The sequence below is a fragment of the Schistocerca serialis genome, chromosome 6 (genome assembly GCF_023864345.2).
Source record: "Schistocerca serialis cubense isolate TAMUIC-IGC-003099 chromosome 6, iqSchSeri2.2, whole genome shotgun sequence".
In the NCBI taxonomy this organism is placed as follows: Eukaryota; Metazoa; Arthropoda; class Insecta; order Orthoptera; family Acrididae; genus Schistocerca; species Schistocerca serialis.
The window spans coordinates 192,320,561-192,335,333 of NC_064643.1; the positions used below are offsets into that span (position 1 = coordinate 192,320,561).

The 14,773-nt window shown below is 41.6% G+C and overlaps 1 protein-coding gene across 1 annotated transcript; it reads right to left on the reverse strand.

The window, feature by feature from the left end:
- Positions 1–6,873: 6,873 nt before the first annotated feature.
- Positions 6,874–14,052, reverse strand: LOC126484742 (uncharacterized). The gene is made up of 2 exons (XM_050108337.1): positions 13,912–14,052; positions 6,874–7,125 (listed from the first exon to the last, which is right to left on the reverse strand). Exons 1-2 carry the CDS (start codon positions 14,050–14,052, stop codon positions 6,874–6,876), a joined length of 393 nt encoding a protein of 130 aa, XP_049964294.1.
- Between the last annotated feature and the right edge of the window lie 721 nt (positions 14,053–14,773).

Below are 14,773 nucleotides of genomic sequence, written 5' to 3' on the forward strand. Positions count from 1 at the left end.
GACTGTCGCTTTCTTTCTGGACATTTTCGCGAAACACAGCTCTCGTCATCAGTAACAGTGTAGCTCAAAAACTCCTCGCCGTCCTTATTGTACCAACTGAGAAAACTCGGTGTAGCTCACTTCAGTATTTTTGTGTTCATCTGCCAGAAGTTGAGGAACCCACCTGGCACATGCTTTCCTATACCCCAAACAATCACTAACCGTTGGATGAGGAACTGATCATGAGATTTCAGAACAAAAAAGCATGGTTGAATCCTGAAAAGTGAATTTGTTAAATTGTTTCCTCAGTCGTTGATTTGAGGTCGTCTGTCACAACATAAGGCTGATAGATTTTCATCGTGGATGTTATATCGTATGCTATCAAACTGGATAAATTATTTTCTGAATCAAGCTTCATTTACTACATCTACATAAACTTCCATTATGTGTCATTAACTATGGATAGGGTGGATGTTTTCTGCGTTTTTTTTACCGTATTATACTACAAATTCAGACCCTGTGGGATCCTTAATTTTGTCACATATCTTAAATTCGCACAAATAACTTCGAAGCGATCGGTCCAGCAAACATTTAACGTAATACTGTCGCTAACGAATAGAAAGGCTTATGACACGGCAGCGGGGAATGCAGAACAGCGCGGCTGGCCATATAAAAACTTTCTTTACTTTTAGGAGACCCTGACGTTTAATTTTAACTGATACTCCAGTTTTAACGTAATGAATTCATAACACTTCTGAACTAATTACGACATGTTGCACTTTACCTCACCATACGTGTTTCTTGGGATAAAGGAGAAGCGAGAAGAAAGAAAGTTCAGCATATTCAAATAAAATCCGTCAACCTTTATTTCGATTCATATTTCACAGCATCAGGACAACTTGTAATATCAGTGAGGTTGGAATTGAATATCTTTTCCATGACCTCCAACATTAATATATAGTACGTGTATTGCATATATAGTAGTGGTATTTTGCAAATGCTTCTCTCTTCGGCCCGATAACAAGTAATATAGCTACAAATATGTACACTGTCATATACATGCGATATTATTGAATGATCTAACATAGAATTTCTTACAATAAGGCAACATTCAACGTGGTCTTATAAAGCTTGCTTGGCAGTCCAGAAAGGACTAGCCTCACGGTCGAAGCACCGTTGGTCCGAGCTGGTGGAAGGTGGCATTTACTGCGGTTCGAGAGTCGCTTATGAATTACGATGTTATATGATGTGTGAAGAAATATATATTAATAATTTTATACACTGTTCTTCCTTTTCTTGTAATTTGTATCTCGCCTGCAGGGAATCCTATGATTACCACATGCGTTCTCCAAAATAAAAAGGATTCTCCCTCTCTTAATTCGTTTTGTATTATTTTAGTCTGACGGTCATCAGCTATATATTCTCACCAAATATAGAATTCATATTTTTATTTGAAATTGTATTAAACAACAACAGGATCTTGTAACGTGAGAATATTACAGGCTTGGTGTCCTTGTTACTAATAATATTCTTCAATGTGTGCTCTTGAACACCAACATTATTGCAGATATCAAAAAAGTTTGACTGTCTGCATAGTGATATCTTCTTGTGTAGGCTACATAGGGCTTTCTCCAGTTTCCAGCTGTAGTGAGAAATAAATCTGTTGGTATCACTGACTAAGTGCACAAGGGCTGGATATTCTAAATATTTGCCAATTCATTGAGATACAGCATTAAATTTGTCAACAGAAATTTTTTTTCAGGTAATGAAATCCACTGAAATCTGAAAAACCCTCTCTCACCTACATTTCGTACTATATCTTAAATATTCTTCTCAGCCCTTTTAATGCTAATCCGGATTTTCAAATACTTAAGTCCACCACTCCAGTAACCAGAATCCAAAACAATATTTGTATTAGGCTCCCTGCGGTGTTGTTTACACCACTTAAAAGTAAGCAAAATAGATATTGTTCTTATATGTATTTAGATTTTGAGTTTCCTGAAGTCAAACAAACGTCAAAAAACGGCATTTTCTACAAATGACAAGGCAGTACTCTCTCCAGAATGAGGATAAACTATTTAAGTCTATGGCTCTTAATGTCAGAGTAAACATAACCATGCATAGCCACCAGCCATGAGGGCAAACGGTGCTTCGACCACATCTTCCAACAGGTTTCCGCCAATAACATTTTTACACTACACTAACGCTTTACTCTGTCTCTTTATTGTCACTCCGCAAATAGTTGCGTGTAAGAAAATGTTTCGTCATGAATCCTCGTCGTCATGTCTTCATGAGAACTTCTTGAGTCTGGCGTTCCTTGTCAAGCCAGAAATAAGTCACAGTCTAATATCTGCTACACACTCCAGTAAAACTCTCACAGATCTGTCGCAAAACGTTCATTTCATTCAACAGGAAGATAAGTTCGGATACGCATTTCATTAAATCGTCATAACAGTTTAAAAGCGGACGATCTGACATTTTATCGTATTGACGGTTCTGTGTAGAAACTGGAATGTGCTTCCACGTTGACTTTGTTATTCTGCAACCCCGTAAGCGAAGCAAGTGAATCACTTCGCAGAAGGTAATGTAGTTGTAAGATGCGTCTGAAGTCACTCTTGCTGTTGGAACAGTAGCTAAATGTTGACAGTCTAGAACGAAAGTTACTCTCAGAACTGATTCGGGTTCTCGAGATGTCTACTGAGTTACACACCTTTGGTCTTCTTCTTACTTGTTCAGCCACCGACTGTGCTATTTTTCGCGATAATGGACAATTACGAATTTGGGAACATTTTTGCCGGAAAACGAAAATGATTATAATGAATAACAGCATCAAGAAACACCGTAACGGTCTACCCGACACTCTAGTAGACATTTAATTTCTTTTTTAAAATATATGTTGGAATGGGACAACTATATACAAAATACAATGAGGCTAGAGAATGTTGCTGAAGAAAAGGATATGGACAATTTATCTGATTTTGTTAGGTAAAGTAACTTGAAGGATGCATTGTGGCATTTATTTTCTAGAAAAAAATGGAAGACAATAATATTGTAACAAAACGGGATGTCTTAACGTGGCAGGAAGTGGCTAGAAAGGTCTGTCGGAAAAGCAATGGTGCGACAGAAAGTGGAAGAGAGGCGCGTCATAGACAGTATAGAAAGTCGAATATGGGCGATGTAGTATGCCAGAGTTAACTTTACATTATTTAAAGGAATTCAATAACACTGGTATGGAGGGCCGAAGTGGAATATTCCACAAAATTAGTCAAGAAATGTTCTACATTTGACTGTGTTAGTCATTGCTCACTCTCCTTTCCCTGTCATAGACAAGGGATTGAGAGAGAGAAGAGAATAAACGTAGTAAAGAGAAGAGAGGAGAAAGGAGATTTTTTGATCACTTTAAAGAGCACATACGTCACACGCCAGAACAATCTTTGGAGAAATGAAAAGCAAGTGTGTCCAAATTAAGAGTGCAATGGAACTCTCACTGTTGAAAACAGAGCAGAGTGGGGATAGGTGGAAAGTGTGCTTTGAATGCCTATATAAGCGGCATGAACTGTCTAACGATATGATAGAAAAATAAGTATGTATACTACAGTAAGAGGAACACCAGGGGGTCTCTAGCCACGGTCTGGATTTTAATAACGTACTTATCGTAGTGAAAGAATGTAATATTTGTGGCAGTGAGTCGGGGAAGCAGTTGATGTACCAGAGAATGCGTGTAATTTCGATAGAGATGACATCTAGAGACTTCCGGCTTCGTCACTTATATAAAAGACACTTTGACACTGGCCACGTAGCGAATGTGTTCACATCGGCAACCAACGTCTCTCGAATCCCGTATATGTATCTCTCAGAGAATATACATTCCCGGACCAATATTCGTGGGTTTGTTTTACTATTCCGATGAGTACCATCACCTGTCCCAATATTTAACACTTTCTTTTGCATCTTTAATTATTTACAGCAGCGAGCTAGGAGAAGATCGATTTGGGTTCCAAGAAAATGTAGAAACACGCGAAGCACTACTGAAACTACAAGTTATGTCAGAAAGCAAACCGATGTATATAGCATCCGCAGATTTCGCTGAAGATGTGAAAACTGCAATAAGGTATGGCGCAGTACGTAGGAGTGGACGTCTCTAAAGGTGACACTCACACATCTTCGACAGTCAGATATAGGTACAATGAAGTTAACTGCGAGCAAATCCTCGGTAATAGAAGAAATCCTTCAATTGATCGAGGAAACAAGGAAGTAAAAACTTTCAAGGAAATACGGGAATACAATAATAAAAATTACATAGGAATGAAATAAATAAGCAGAAAATCCAGAGTGAAATGACTGCAGGAAAAGTGTGACGGGATCGAAAGAGAAATGGTCACCGGAACGACCGATCAAGCATATCGAAAAATCAGAACAATCTTTGGAGAAACGAAAAGCAAGAGTGTCAACATTAAGAGTGCAATGGGACTCCCACTGTTGAAAACAGAGGAGAGTGGGGATAAGTGGAGAGTGTGCTTTGAAGACCCGTACAAGCGGGGTGAATTGTCTGATGATGTGATAGAAAAAGAAAAGAAATTGGTATACAAGAGAGAGTGATTAAGTTGGGTGGAAGTGCTACTTTCTTACGAAGTGATTGGCTCAGAAGAGGAATTCGTGGGGGGCTGCACCCAACCAGTCAGAAGACTTCTGACGCAAAAAAGTTTGGAGAAGACTTTTGAGAATGTTGACTGAAGTACACTCTTTAAATTTTAAAAATGTCAGGGATAACATGTGGGGAGCATAAGGTTATTTTCAACTTGTACAGGTATCGGATTGCAATTGTAAAAGTCGATGAATATGAAAGGGAAGCAGCAGTGGAGAATGGAAGAGAGAGGATTGTAGCGTATCAGCAATGTTATTCAGCCTGTAAATGGAGCAATCGGTAAACGAGTCCAAGGAGAAATTTTCAGAGAGAATTATAATTGACGAAGGAGAGGTAAAAACATTTTGGTTTGCCTACGACATTGTAATTCTGTCACAGACAACAAATAATTGGGAAGAGCTGTTTAACGGAGTGGATGATGTCTTGAAAAGAGACTATGAGATGAACATGAACAAAAACAGTTGAAAGATAATGGAAAGTATTCGAAATGAATCAGGTAATGCTGAGGGAATCTGAGGCGCTTAAGGTAATCGGTGAGTTTTACTATTTTGGCAGGAAAATAACTGACTATGGCTGATGTCGAAAGGATACAAAATGCAGACTGGTAATCGCAAGAAGAGAATGTCTAAGACACAATAATTTCTGAACATCTAATATAAACTTATGTGCCAGGATATCTTTTCTGAAGGTAAAGTAGGAAGTGTGGCATTGTACAGAAGCGAAATGTGTTTGACTTGCAGTTCAGAGAAGAACAAAATAGAAACTGTGAAAAAGTGGTGTCATCGAAGAATACTGAATACTGTATTGGAAAACAAAGAAGGCGTAACTAAATCGAAATTTGGAAAAAAGAAATTTGTGGCACAACTTGACTGAAATAAAGCAGTGGTTGATAAAACTCATCCAGAGGCATCAAGAAGTAGTCAGTTTGGTAATAGTACGAAGTTCTAGAAAAGAAGATGGAGGAGGGGGGAAGGGTAAGAATTGCAGAGGGAGATTTAGGCACGAATACAGTAAGAATGTTCAAATGGATATAGGTTGTAGTATGTTTCAGAAAATTCGTGACATTTGGCTGCATTAGAATGATTTATAAACTTTGCTACTCAGTGACTATCATCTGGCATCTAAATCAACGTCAGAAAACACAAATGACCACATAACCCGATATGCAAAACGTCATAAAGACACTATATCCAAAACGGTAACTTTCTAAAAAACATAGCATGAGAAGCCAAAGCACTTGTAACCTCAAAGACAACACGAAGAATATGTACAATCGATATAAGCACGACATACGAAGATAATTTTCAGATAAAAACAAACAACTAGAACTACAACAGTTACAGCATAGTCATAAGTAAAATGTAGAAAAAGACAAGCACCAATTATTAAAAACAGGTTTTGTTTGCTGACTGTTGAGTAAGCGTTAAACATTGCACGATAGTAATGTAAATAAAGTGACCTATGACAAAGATCTTTGAATCAACATTACAACAGGAGTACCAAATCCTAGCTACAATGTATAAATCTATGTATCACATGTCCCAGCCAACAGACAGGGACAAAACAGTACAGGATGCACAGTGTTACACCTAAAAAAAAATAAAAACACTAAAACTGTTTTTGACAGTTGCTGATTGTGGTTTTTGTACATTTTTACTTTTGGCTGTACTGTAATTGTTGTATTATGGTTGTTTGTTTTCTCTTTAAATTAGTTTTGTATGTCATGATTTGTATCCACTGGACATGTTGTTGGTGTTGTCTTCGAGGTTACAAGTGCTTTGGCTTCTCAGGCTATGTCCTGATTACAAAGGGCCAGTTACATGATTGTTCATGAAACTGATAGTTAATACGGTTGTATGGTTCAGCATGATTCACATGTGACTTGCAGCAGCCAATTTTTTACTAAGTTAAATTTTTGGATTTCGTGTCTTTATGACATTTTGCACGTCAAGTTTTATTGTCATTGTTGTTTTCTGACGTTGATTTAGCTGCCAGATGATAATGACCGAAACCGGTAGCAGATTAATAACTTGTTCTAATGCAGCCAAGGGTCGTGAACTTCCTGAAACATGTATCCGCTGCTGACAGCTGCCTGAAGAAAAGGTTGCTGTAGTTATTCCGAGGTGGAGAGGCTCGCACAGTGTAGACTAGTATGGAGACCAGCACGGAACAAGAATTCTGGCTGAAGACTGTAGCATCAAACAACAATAAGTTTACCAGTAGTTTGCTAAGCAGCAGTCAGTGCACGGTTAGCCAAAGCACGTGTCGTTAGCCCGGCACGACCCCCGGGGTGAGACTGTGACGTGGGGTAGATTGCGCTGAGGTGGCGTGGGCGGGGGCGGCGGCGGGGGCGGCGGCGGCGGCAACGTGAGAGTTTGCGCGGCGAAACCGCCGAGCCGGGCAGTTGTGGGCGGCTGGAATGCGGCCGCGGTCTGCGGGCACTCGCTACTTGCTGGCAGTGGGCAGGGCCCGGCTGCTCCAGCCGCCCGCCACTGTGCGCGCTCTGCAGAGGGCGCTGGGCGACTAGCGGCCTGTCAGCTGTGGCCGCGCCGCGAACCAAGTTGGTCCACAGCCGCGCGCCGCCCTCCGCTTTGCCGATTAGCACCGAGTTCCGTCACATCCAGGATACTCGCAGCTATTTACTGCGGTGAACTCGACCAGTGTAATGGCTCCGTAATTTGCACACTAATAACCTCGTAGATGTCTAAAAATCTACATTTGATACGCTTTACGAAACATTACAACTCATCGGAAACAGTCTCTGATTTTACAATTCATAAATTCTCCCGGGCTATTATGCCGTGATCGAAGTGATTTCACAGTGAAATCCAACGTTTCGTCCCCATCTGCTGAGGACAATTTCAAGGGGGTAGCTACTTTCAAGGTACCAAATGATACAGAATCCCCTAAAGGTGCCCAAGGACGCTCGCCAACCGCTGGAAAAAGCAGGAATTTATAGGATTCGGTGTATTTTTGCGGAGCTGTACTCGGGTACTACAAAAAGAACGGGCAAAAAAAAACTACTAGAAGAGCACAACGGCAACTGTAGAAAGGGTGAGACAGACAGATCAGTTGTTCCGTAATATTCATTTTGATAGGGCTCAATACTGGCATCCACAAGCGGGTGGTATGTAAGGTTTCACAGAGAGGTCATAGATGTTGTTAAACACCCATAAATTTCAATAGGCGAGAGGAGGGCGTGAAACTGAATGACATCTGGATTTCGGTGCTCAAGACGATCTGTATCAGTCTTTCACCATCGGGAGATAACAACAACGGATGAGCCCCTTCATCCAGAGGTTCGAGTCCTTCATCGGGCATGGGTGTGTCTGTTGTCCTTAGCTTTAAGTTAGTTTAAGTAGTGCGTAAGTTCAGGGACCGATGACCTCAGCAGTTTGGTCCCTTGGGAATTCACACACATTTAAACATCTTTTACAACAACGGATGACGGCAGTCGACAAGGAACAATTGCACTCGGGCATTCAAAGAACGTGACGTCACGCCACTGCGGGGGAGCACGCGTGAACGATATTTTGCTGCAGTCAGTAGCGAGCCAAGGTGTGAGTCGCACACTCAAAGTAGCTACGATCTCCCTGGAAAATGTGCCTCGCAGATGGCAACGTAACGTTGGATTTTAAGGTGTAATCCACTAGACCACGGCATAATAGCCCGAAATATTTCATTAATTGTGACTTTTCCCGCCTACAAAAGTATATATTTTACAGACTCTAATTTTAAAAAAAATTTGGTTTATTTCCCTATCCTTGCTTGAAACATATCTCGTAGAAGGATCATCGAACTTCCCACACACGTACAGAGTTATTCAAAAGCACCTCCACGTTTCCAGGAGATAACTGCACGAAAACTATGCATATGTGTGTGTGTGTGTGTGTGTGTGTGTGTGTGTGTGTGTGTGTGTGTGTGTGTCTGTGTGTGAGTGTATATATGTGTGTGTGTGTGTGTGTGTTTGTGTGTGTGTGTGTGTGTGTGTGTGTGTGTGTGTGTGTGCGTCTGTGATTTCGTGGACGTTGTCATTACGAATATAAACACCGGTGGTGTCGTCGCTAGTTTTGATCTTCAGCACTCAGTGTCACTCCCACAAGTGGAACCCTCTCAGTTGGCAGAATTTATTACATCTCTGAGCTACGGACACGCAAGCAACAGATGATGAACGTCACCACCTACACAGTTACTCGAGTGTCACAGGTATCGAACATATTCAAATGCTTACTTCATAGAAGAACGGAAGGAAATGTTGTAATAGATTAGGAGAGAACTAATTTGTTTTAAGAAGAATTAGTGACACTCTAGATGAAATTCTGACATTGCGGCTAATAAAACTTTATGGGTAGATTGAGGATGCATATAAGACAAATATTATACAGAAGCAGGCTGTAGACTCACCCGGCGTCTCTGGTACGCCTAACGAAGGACAACAGAAGATTCTGAAGAGGTGTCGAAACGTCGATTGTGTAAGAAGAAACTGAAGGAGATCTTGGCGCAGGTTAATAACTTAGATGTTACGTTGAATGACAACGACAACGAACCTCTGCAGACGTACGTTGGCACCGAAAAAGCTTTTGATGCTGCCAATTAGTGTAAAACGTCATTTAATTTTGGTCATTTTTGTGTTAGCTGCCGAGGCAGAAGCATGATTTATTCCTTTCGTGCGAAGAAGACAGACGTAGCCAGTAGTATCATATATTTACCACTGGCCAGAGTAAAGAAATCGGTGAGGCAGAGTTGCCCGTTGTGATCATTGACGTTTAAACCCTATATTGAAGTGTCGGCAAGAGGAGTAAAGACCTGTCTCATTGTAAGAGTGATTTCTCGTGGGCAGAGAATCAGCATGATTCACATATGATAAAGCTGACTATTAGTTTGGCTTTATAAAAGGTAAATGCACCAGAGAGACTATTCTGACATAACGCCTGATAATGAAAGCAGGCCTAAAGGAAAATCAGGAAACGTTCACACGATTTGTGGACCTGCAAAAAGCATCCGACGGTGTAAAATGGTCCAAGATGTTAGAAACTCTGAGAGAATTGGGGCAAGCTAAAGGGAGAGACGGGCAATATATAATAATTGCAAGACCGGGGAGGGAACAATAAGACTGGAAGGCCAAGAACGCAGTGTTCGTACTGAAAAGAGTGTAAGACCTGGGTGTAGTCTTTCGCCCCTACTGTTTAGTCTGTACATCGAAGAAGCGACGACGGAAATAAAGGAAACGTTCAAGTGGGGGATAAAAATTCAGGATGAAGGGATATCAATGATAACATTCGATGATGACATTGCTATCCTGACTGAAAGTGAAGAAAAATTGTAGAATGTGTTAAATGGAAAGAACAGTCTAATGAATAAGTAATACGGACTGAGAGAAAATCGAAGAAAGACTAAAGTAATGAGAAGTAGCAGAAATGAGAACAGCGAGAAACTTAACATCAGAACAAGGGATCACGAAGTGGATGTAGTTAAGGAATTCTGCTACCTAGGCAACAAAAAAAACTCACCAAGCACAGGACAAGGAGGACATAAAAAACAGACTAGCACTGGAAAAAAGGGCATTCCTGGCCAAGAGAAGTCCATTAGCATCAAACATACGTCTTAATTTGAGGAATAAATCCCTCGGAATGCATGTCTGGCGCACAGCATTGTATAGTAGGAGATATGGACTGTGGGAAAACCAGACCAAAGGAGAGTAGAAGACTCTGACATGTGGTGCTACAGCGAATGTCGAAAATTAGCTGGACTGCTAAGGTAAGGAACGAGGAGGTTCTGCGCAGAATCGGAGAGCAAAGGAATATGTGGAAAACACAGAGAAGGAGAAGGGACAGGATGATAGGGTATCTGTTAAGATATCAGGAAATAACTTCCTTGGTTCTAGATGGATCTGTAGAGGTTTTAACAAAAGAAAAACTAACAATAATGGTGCATACGCTTGACAGGAAAATTTTAAATTTGAGAAACATTCCTTAAAAGGTGGAGAAAATTTTCTATTTCGGAAGTAGATAGAGAGAAAAGTAAGGTGCGAAACTAACATAGTATCTAGGATTGCAGAACACAAAAATTCTTCCAAAAAAATGAGACAAACCAACGAAATAAACAAAAGTATAAACCTTGACATGAGAAAATATTAATGTAAACTATAACTGGAGCGTATTTCTCGTTGGGAAACACGGATAGCGGGGAAGGGAAAAAACATAAACGCAATCACATTCTTATGACACAGTCATAACCGGTTTCGGCCATACAGTGACCATCTTCAGATTCTAAAGGCGGAATACAACACATGAACCTGTGTTCAGTGTATGCCGCCTTTAGAATCTGAAGATGGTCATTGTATGGCCGAAATCGTTTATGACTGTGTCATAAGAATGTGCTGCTCTATAAATAAACAAAAAAAAAGTTACAAAATAATCAATCACTCACTCCACTGACAAAATGTCTTTTTTCTTAAAGGAGTAAAACAAGTAGAAGCATATGAAAAAAGGTGTTACTGGATAGAGGGTAAGATTAAATGGATTTATCAAGCATGAAACGTATATGGAAGGACAGACTCGTAGAGCAGCCCTACGTTTGTGGTAATGTTGGATATAGCAGCCCTGCCAAAATGGATAGCTGGAAAGTCACAGGACTGAATAAGCGCGTAAGACCAATTTTGGAATTTACGGTCATTCGTGACCCGAAATGCACCATCTTAAAGCTTTGTGGTCGAATAATGACGATTCAGCATGGTCTCGATGTTTCCGACTTCATGAGAGGCTTTGTACATGAAAAGCTTTTTAAAAAGTAACACTTTCAGGCAGAGGCCACTGGGAAGACCAATTTCTACATGTTGTTATGATTAATTAAATAGGTAGGTGGTAACCGTAAGTAAGAGAGCATAACAACATCTTTGACGATCTGAAATCGTGAGTCTCTTACTAGCAAATCTGGAGCAGACATGTCAGGGCAACCAGTTCGATTCTGTTCTGCTCGGAATGTATGTTACAGAATTGTAAATTACATGTGTATTTTAGAATTTATTGAAATTTATTACATATGATACACACCCGGACCCGGCAATTTTTTCCGTAATGTTACTGTAGAAATAGTTTCTATATTCAATTTTCCGACAGCAGAGTCCGATAAATGATTACCAAGTTAAGTAAGTAATGACCATCTGCAGACATCTGTGGTCATCGTCATCTCTGAGGGAACCGAGTGATTACTCATTATACTTCGCTATCAGAAAAACAGGATTACCGAAACGTCTAAACAGTTTCATAATGGTTGCCCTTCGCAATGACTGATACCACATTTTACTAACTCTGTGCGACGTCCACCCATTGTCTGGACCAGCTGCTGCTCAGGCAGGAGCGTCAGTTCTGTAAGCCCTTCTAGACAGGGACACCGGTTGTGTTGGGATGACAACCGTGTAATCAGTTACAGGTGTGCTTCGCAAATTCTAAGGAAGAACTCGTTAGTGGGACTGAAACGAAGAGTGTCAAAGTGGAAGAATGAGAGGATAAACAATTAAAAAGTGTATTTAATGCCTAAGCCGTTATCTTACCTGTGGGAGCTCTGAGATGGGATATTTATCGCAACTGTTCGAGTCTTCACATGGGATCTTTTTCTGATGTACGTGTTTTGCACTACTTTCACGTACCATGCTAGTTCTTCCACAAACTGAATTCATGGTCCTGGGGACGAACGTAATACAGCATATTATGTAATTCATGAAGGAGGCTTTCATCTGACTTAACCCATAAATTTCGGCGTGAATGTGTGCAGTATGAAATTTCTTACCATCGTCATATTGCGCGATAAAAGCAGATACACAGCCAAATCACCTCCAGTAATTAGGAGGAAAATATAAATATTACCTCATCTGCCTCTTGTTTATTTACAATCAGAAGCAGACCGTAGCTTTTAAGAAACCAAGTAAACAACCTTTATTGCTAGTAATGTAGTTGCACAGAATCTGAGGGCAGCTGCATTTATGATTTGGCGTGTGAGACTACTAGAAATCAATGTCACGCCGTTCTTCGTATCAGCTCTATACTGTTTTTGTGAATCGTTCTTTGGATGAGGTTGGGAGAAGCCAACACAGATTCTCAGCTTGACTGCTTCATTTTGATATTCTCATGTTGTAGGCATCACTTCGACTCTCTATTAAGACTAATAGTGTTTACTCCTTTTCATACGCTACTTCAGGGAATATTGTCTGCACTACGATTGCAGAGCAGATTTCCCTCAGACAGCCAATTTACTCGATTTTGAGACTATCAAATTGTATCGGTCTGCTTTTGGTGTGCATAAACGTTCTTATGGGGTTGCACATTGAGCACAGCAGTACATCTGTGTGATAACTCTCCGAATAGTTATTACTGTGCTTGGAAATGGAATCAAGTCATGGTGCAAGAGATCTTACCGTTAGCAGAAAGGAAGAATATAAATTTGGCTGCATCACACAAAACATTGAGAATAAAACGCTGAATGAAGGGAGACTGTGGCTGAGGTAGGCTTCCCAACATAGAGGAGACCAGGCCGGAAAACCTCTAGCCCTGAACGTTCTTGGCTAAGCGGATATAGTGGATTGGCAGTACTAATGTCGATTAACTGAATTCTTTTTAATGTAATAAAATCCGATAAACGAGTGGTATCGTTAACTTTTAGCCATGATAATGCTATTGCTCTATTGCCATTACGTAACTGTAACGCTGGGGGGGGGGGGGGGGGGGGAGACTGAAAATAATACTGTAACCGTGTAACAATGGAAGGGATTTCATATACAGACAATTACGATGATACTCAACACTCTCTAATGCCCGGAAGCCACGTATTTGGAAAATTTTCATGAGCAGGGAAACTACCAGCATGAGAATTGGTGATGCACTCTCAAAGGATGTCACACGAGACAGTCCCCGGGAACGTCGCCTTTACTTGGCGTTTTTACACGTTCGTGTGAAGGCGAATTATTTCGATGGACAGCTTCAGGTGCTTCATTCCCAGAAGAAAACAATAACTAGGAAGAAAGTGGAGCATCGGAGGCTGTCCTTGGAGTGAGGATTCGAGCAGATAACAAGTAGGACGCGAATCGATAAAAATGTGCCTGTTTCCGTCGTCATTAAGCAATTTGACGAGAGTGCCCTTTCACGCAAGCGGAGAAGCAGCGCCCGCCTTCAGTGTCCTCGCTGTCGCGGCTACCGACGCACGTTCGCTGTACGCCTGGGGTTTGACCGTTTCCGCAGGCACGAGGTCGCGTCAGGTTAGCGCAGTGGACTGCGTCATAGCACGGCGCAAACCAGAACTGCGGCGGCGGCGGCGGAGACCACGGCGTGTGACGTCACGGCTGGGCGCGTCGTAGAGCCGCTGGCAGGTCGCCCCGCGTTGCCAGGCGACGAGCCCCTTCCGCCGCTGCCTCGGCTGCCGGAGCCGGTGCCCATGCCTGCGGAGGATAATACACCAATGAGTTACAAAATTATGACCGCCGAGTGCCGCCTGGTAGCGTTGCAGGCCGTTGACGCAGTAAGGACAGTAGGAGCAGGATCAAAGTATGGAAACACTACAAGAAATTCCCGCTCGAGCATAAATGCAGATGATAGCCAACATAGCGGGCGGCGCTGTTGTATTTGACCACAAACGGCACTTATGTAATGTCCTCAATACGTTTAAAGTGACAGTCGTCAGCAGAACAGTGTTCTTTGTAGCTGTGAGGGCGTTATGTCGGAGCTAAAGGAATTGGGAACGTGGGCAAATTGTCGACACCCTTATACTGGGTGCTTCCTTAACTATAGTTCAGTTCTTTTATCTTGGCGGATCGCGCATGCCCTCCCAGTCGCGGGAGATTGCTGCGTTGCCAGTTGTACGCGCCAAGAAAAGCAGCGTCATAGTATAGTTGGCAAACTTACGTTTAGGGGGGAGCGCGCAGTTTATGAAGTAAAGCCACCACGGCCGCATTAACCCTTTCGCTGCTACAGACACGTGCTCCCCGCATTCCGCGCTGTGCGCGATTTTGTCATCACTGCACTGCTCGCCTGTGCAGACACATGGTGTTTCGACTGCTTTGACACACTTTATCATTCGATTTCACACAAACTATGAGGCCCCAAAATTTGATTTCTACTCATCTTCTCGACTGATACCTTCCCCCCATAAATGACTTAA

What these genes read in the sequence shown, in the direction of transcription:
- LOC126484742 (XM_050108337.1), bottom strand. Translation starts at nt 14,052, where the DNA reads ATGGGCACCGGCTCCGGCAGCCGAGGCAGCGGCGGAAGGGGCTCGTCG. An exon ending in CCGCCGCCGCCGCAGTTCTG is followed by an intron (nt 7,126 to 13,911) that starts GTTTGCGCCGTG and finishes CCCTCTGCAGAG; the next exon opens with CGCGCACAGTGGCGGGCGGC.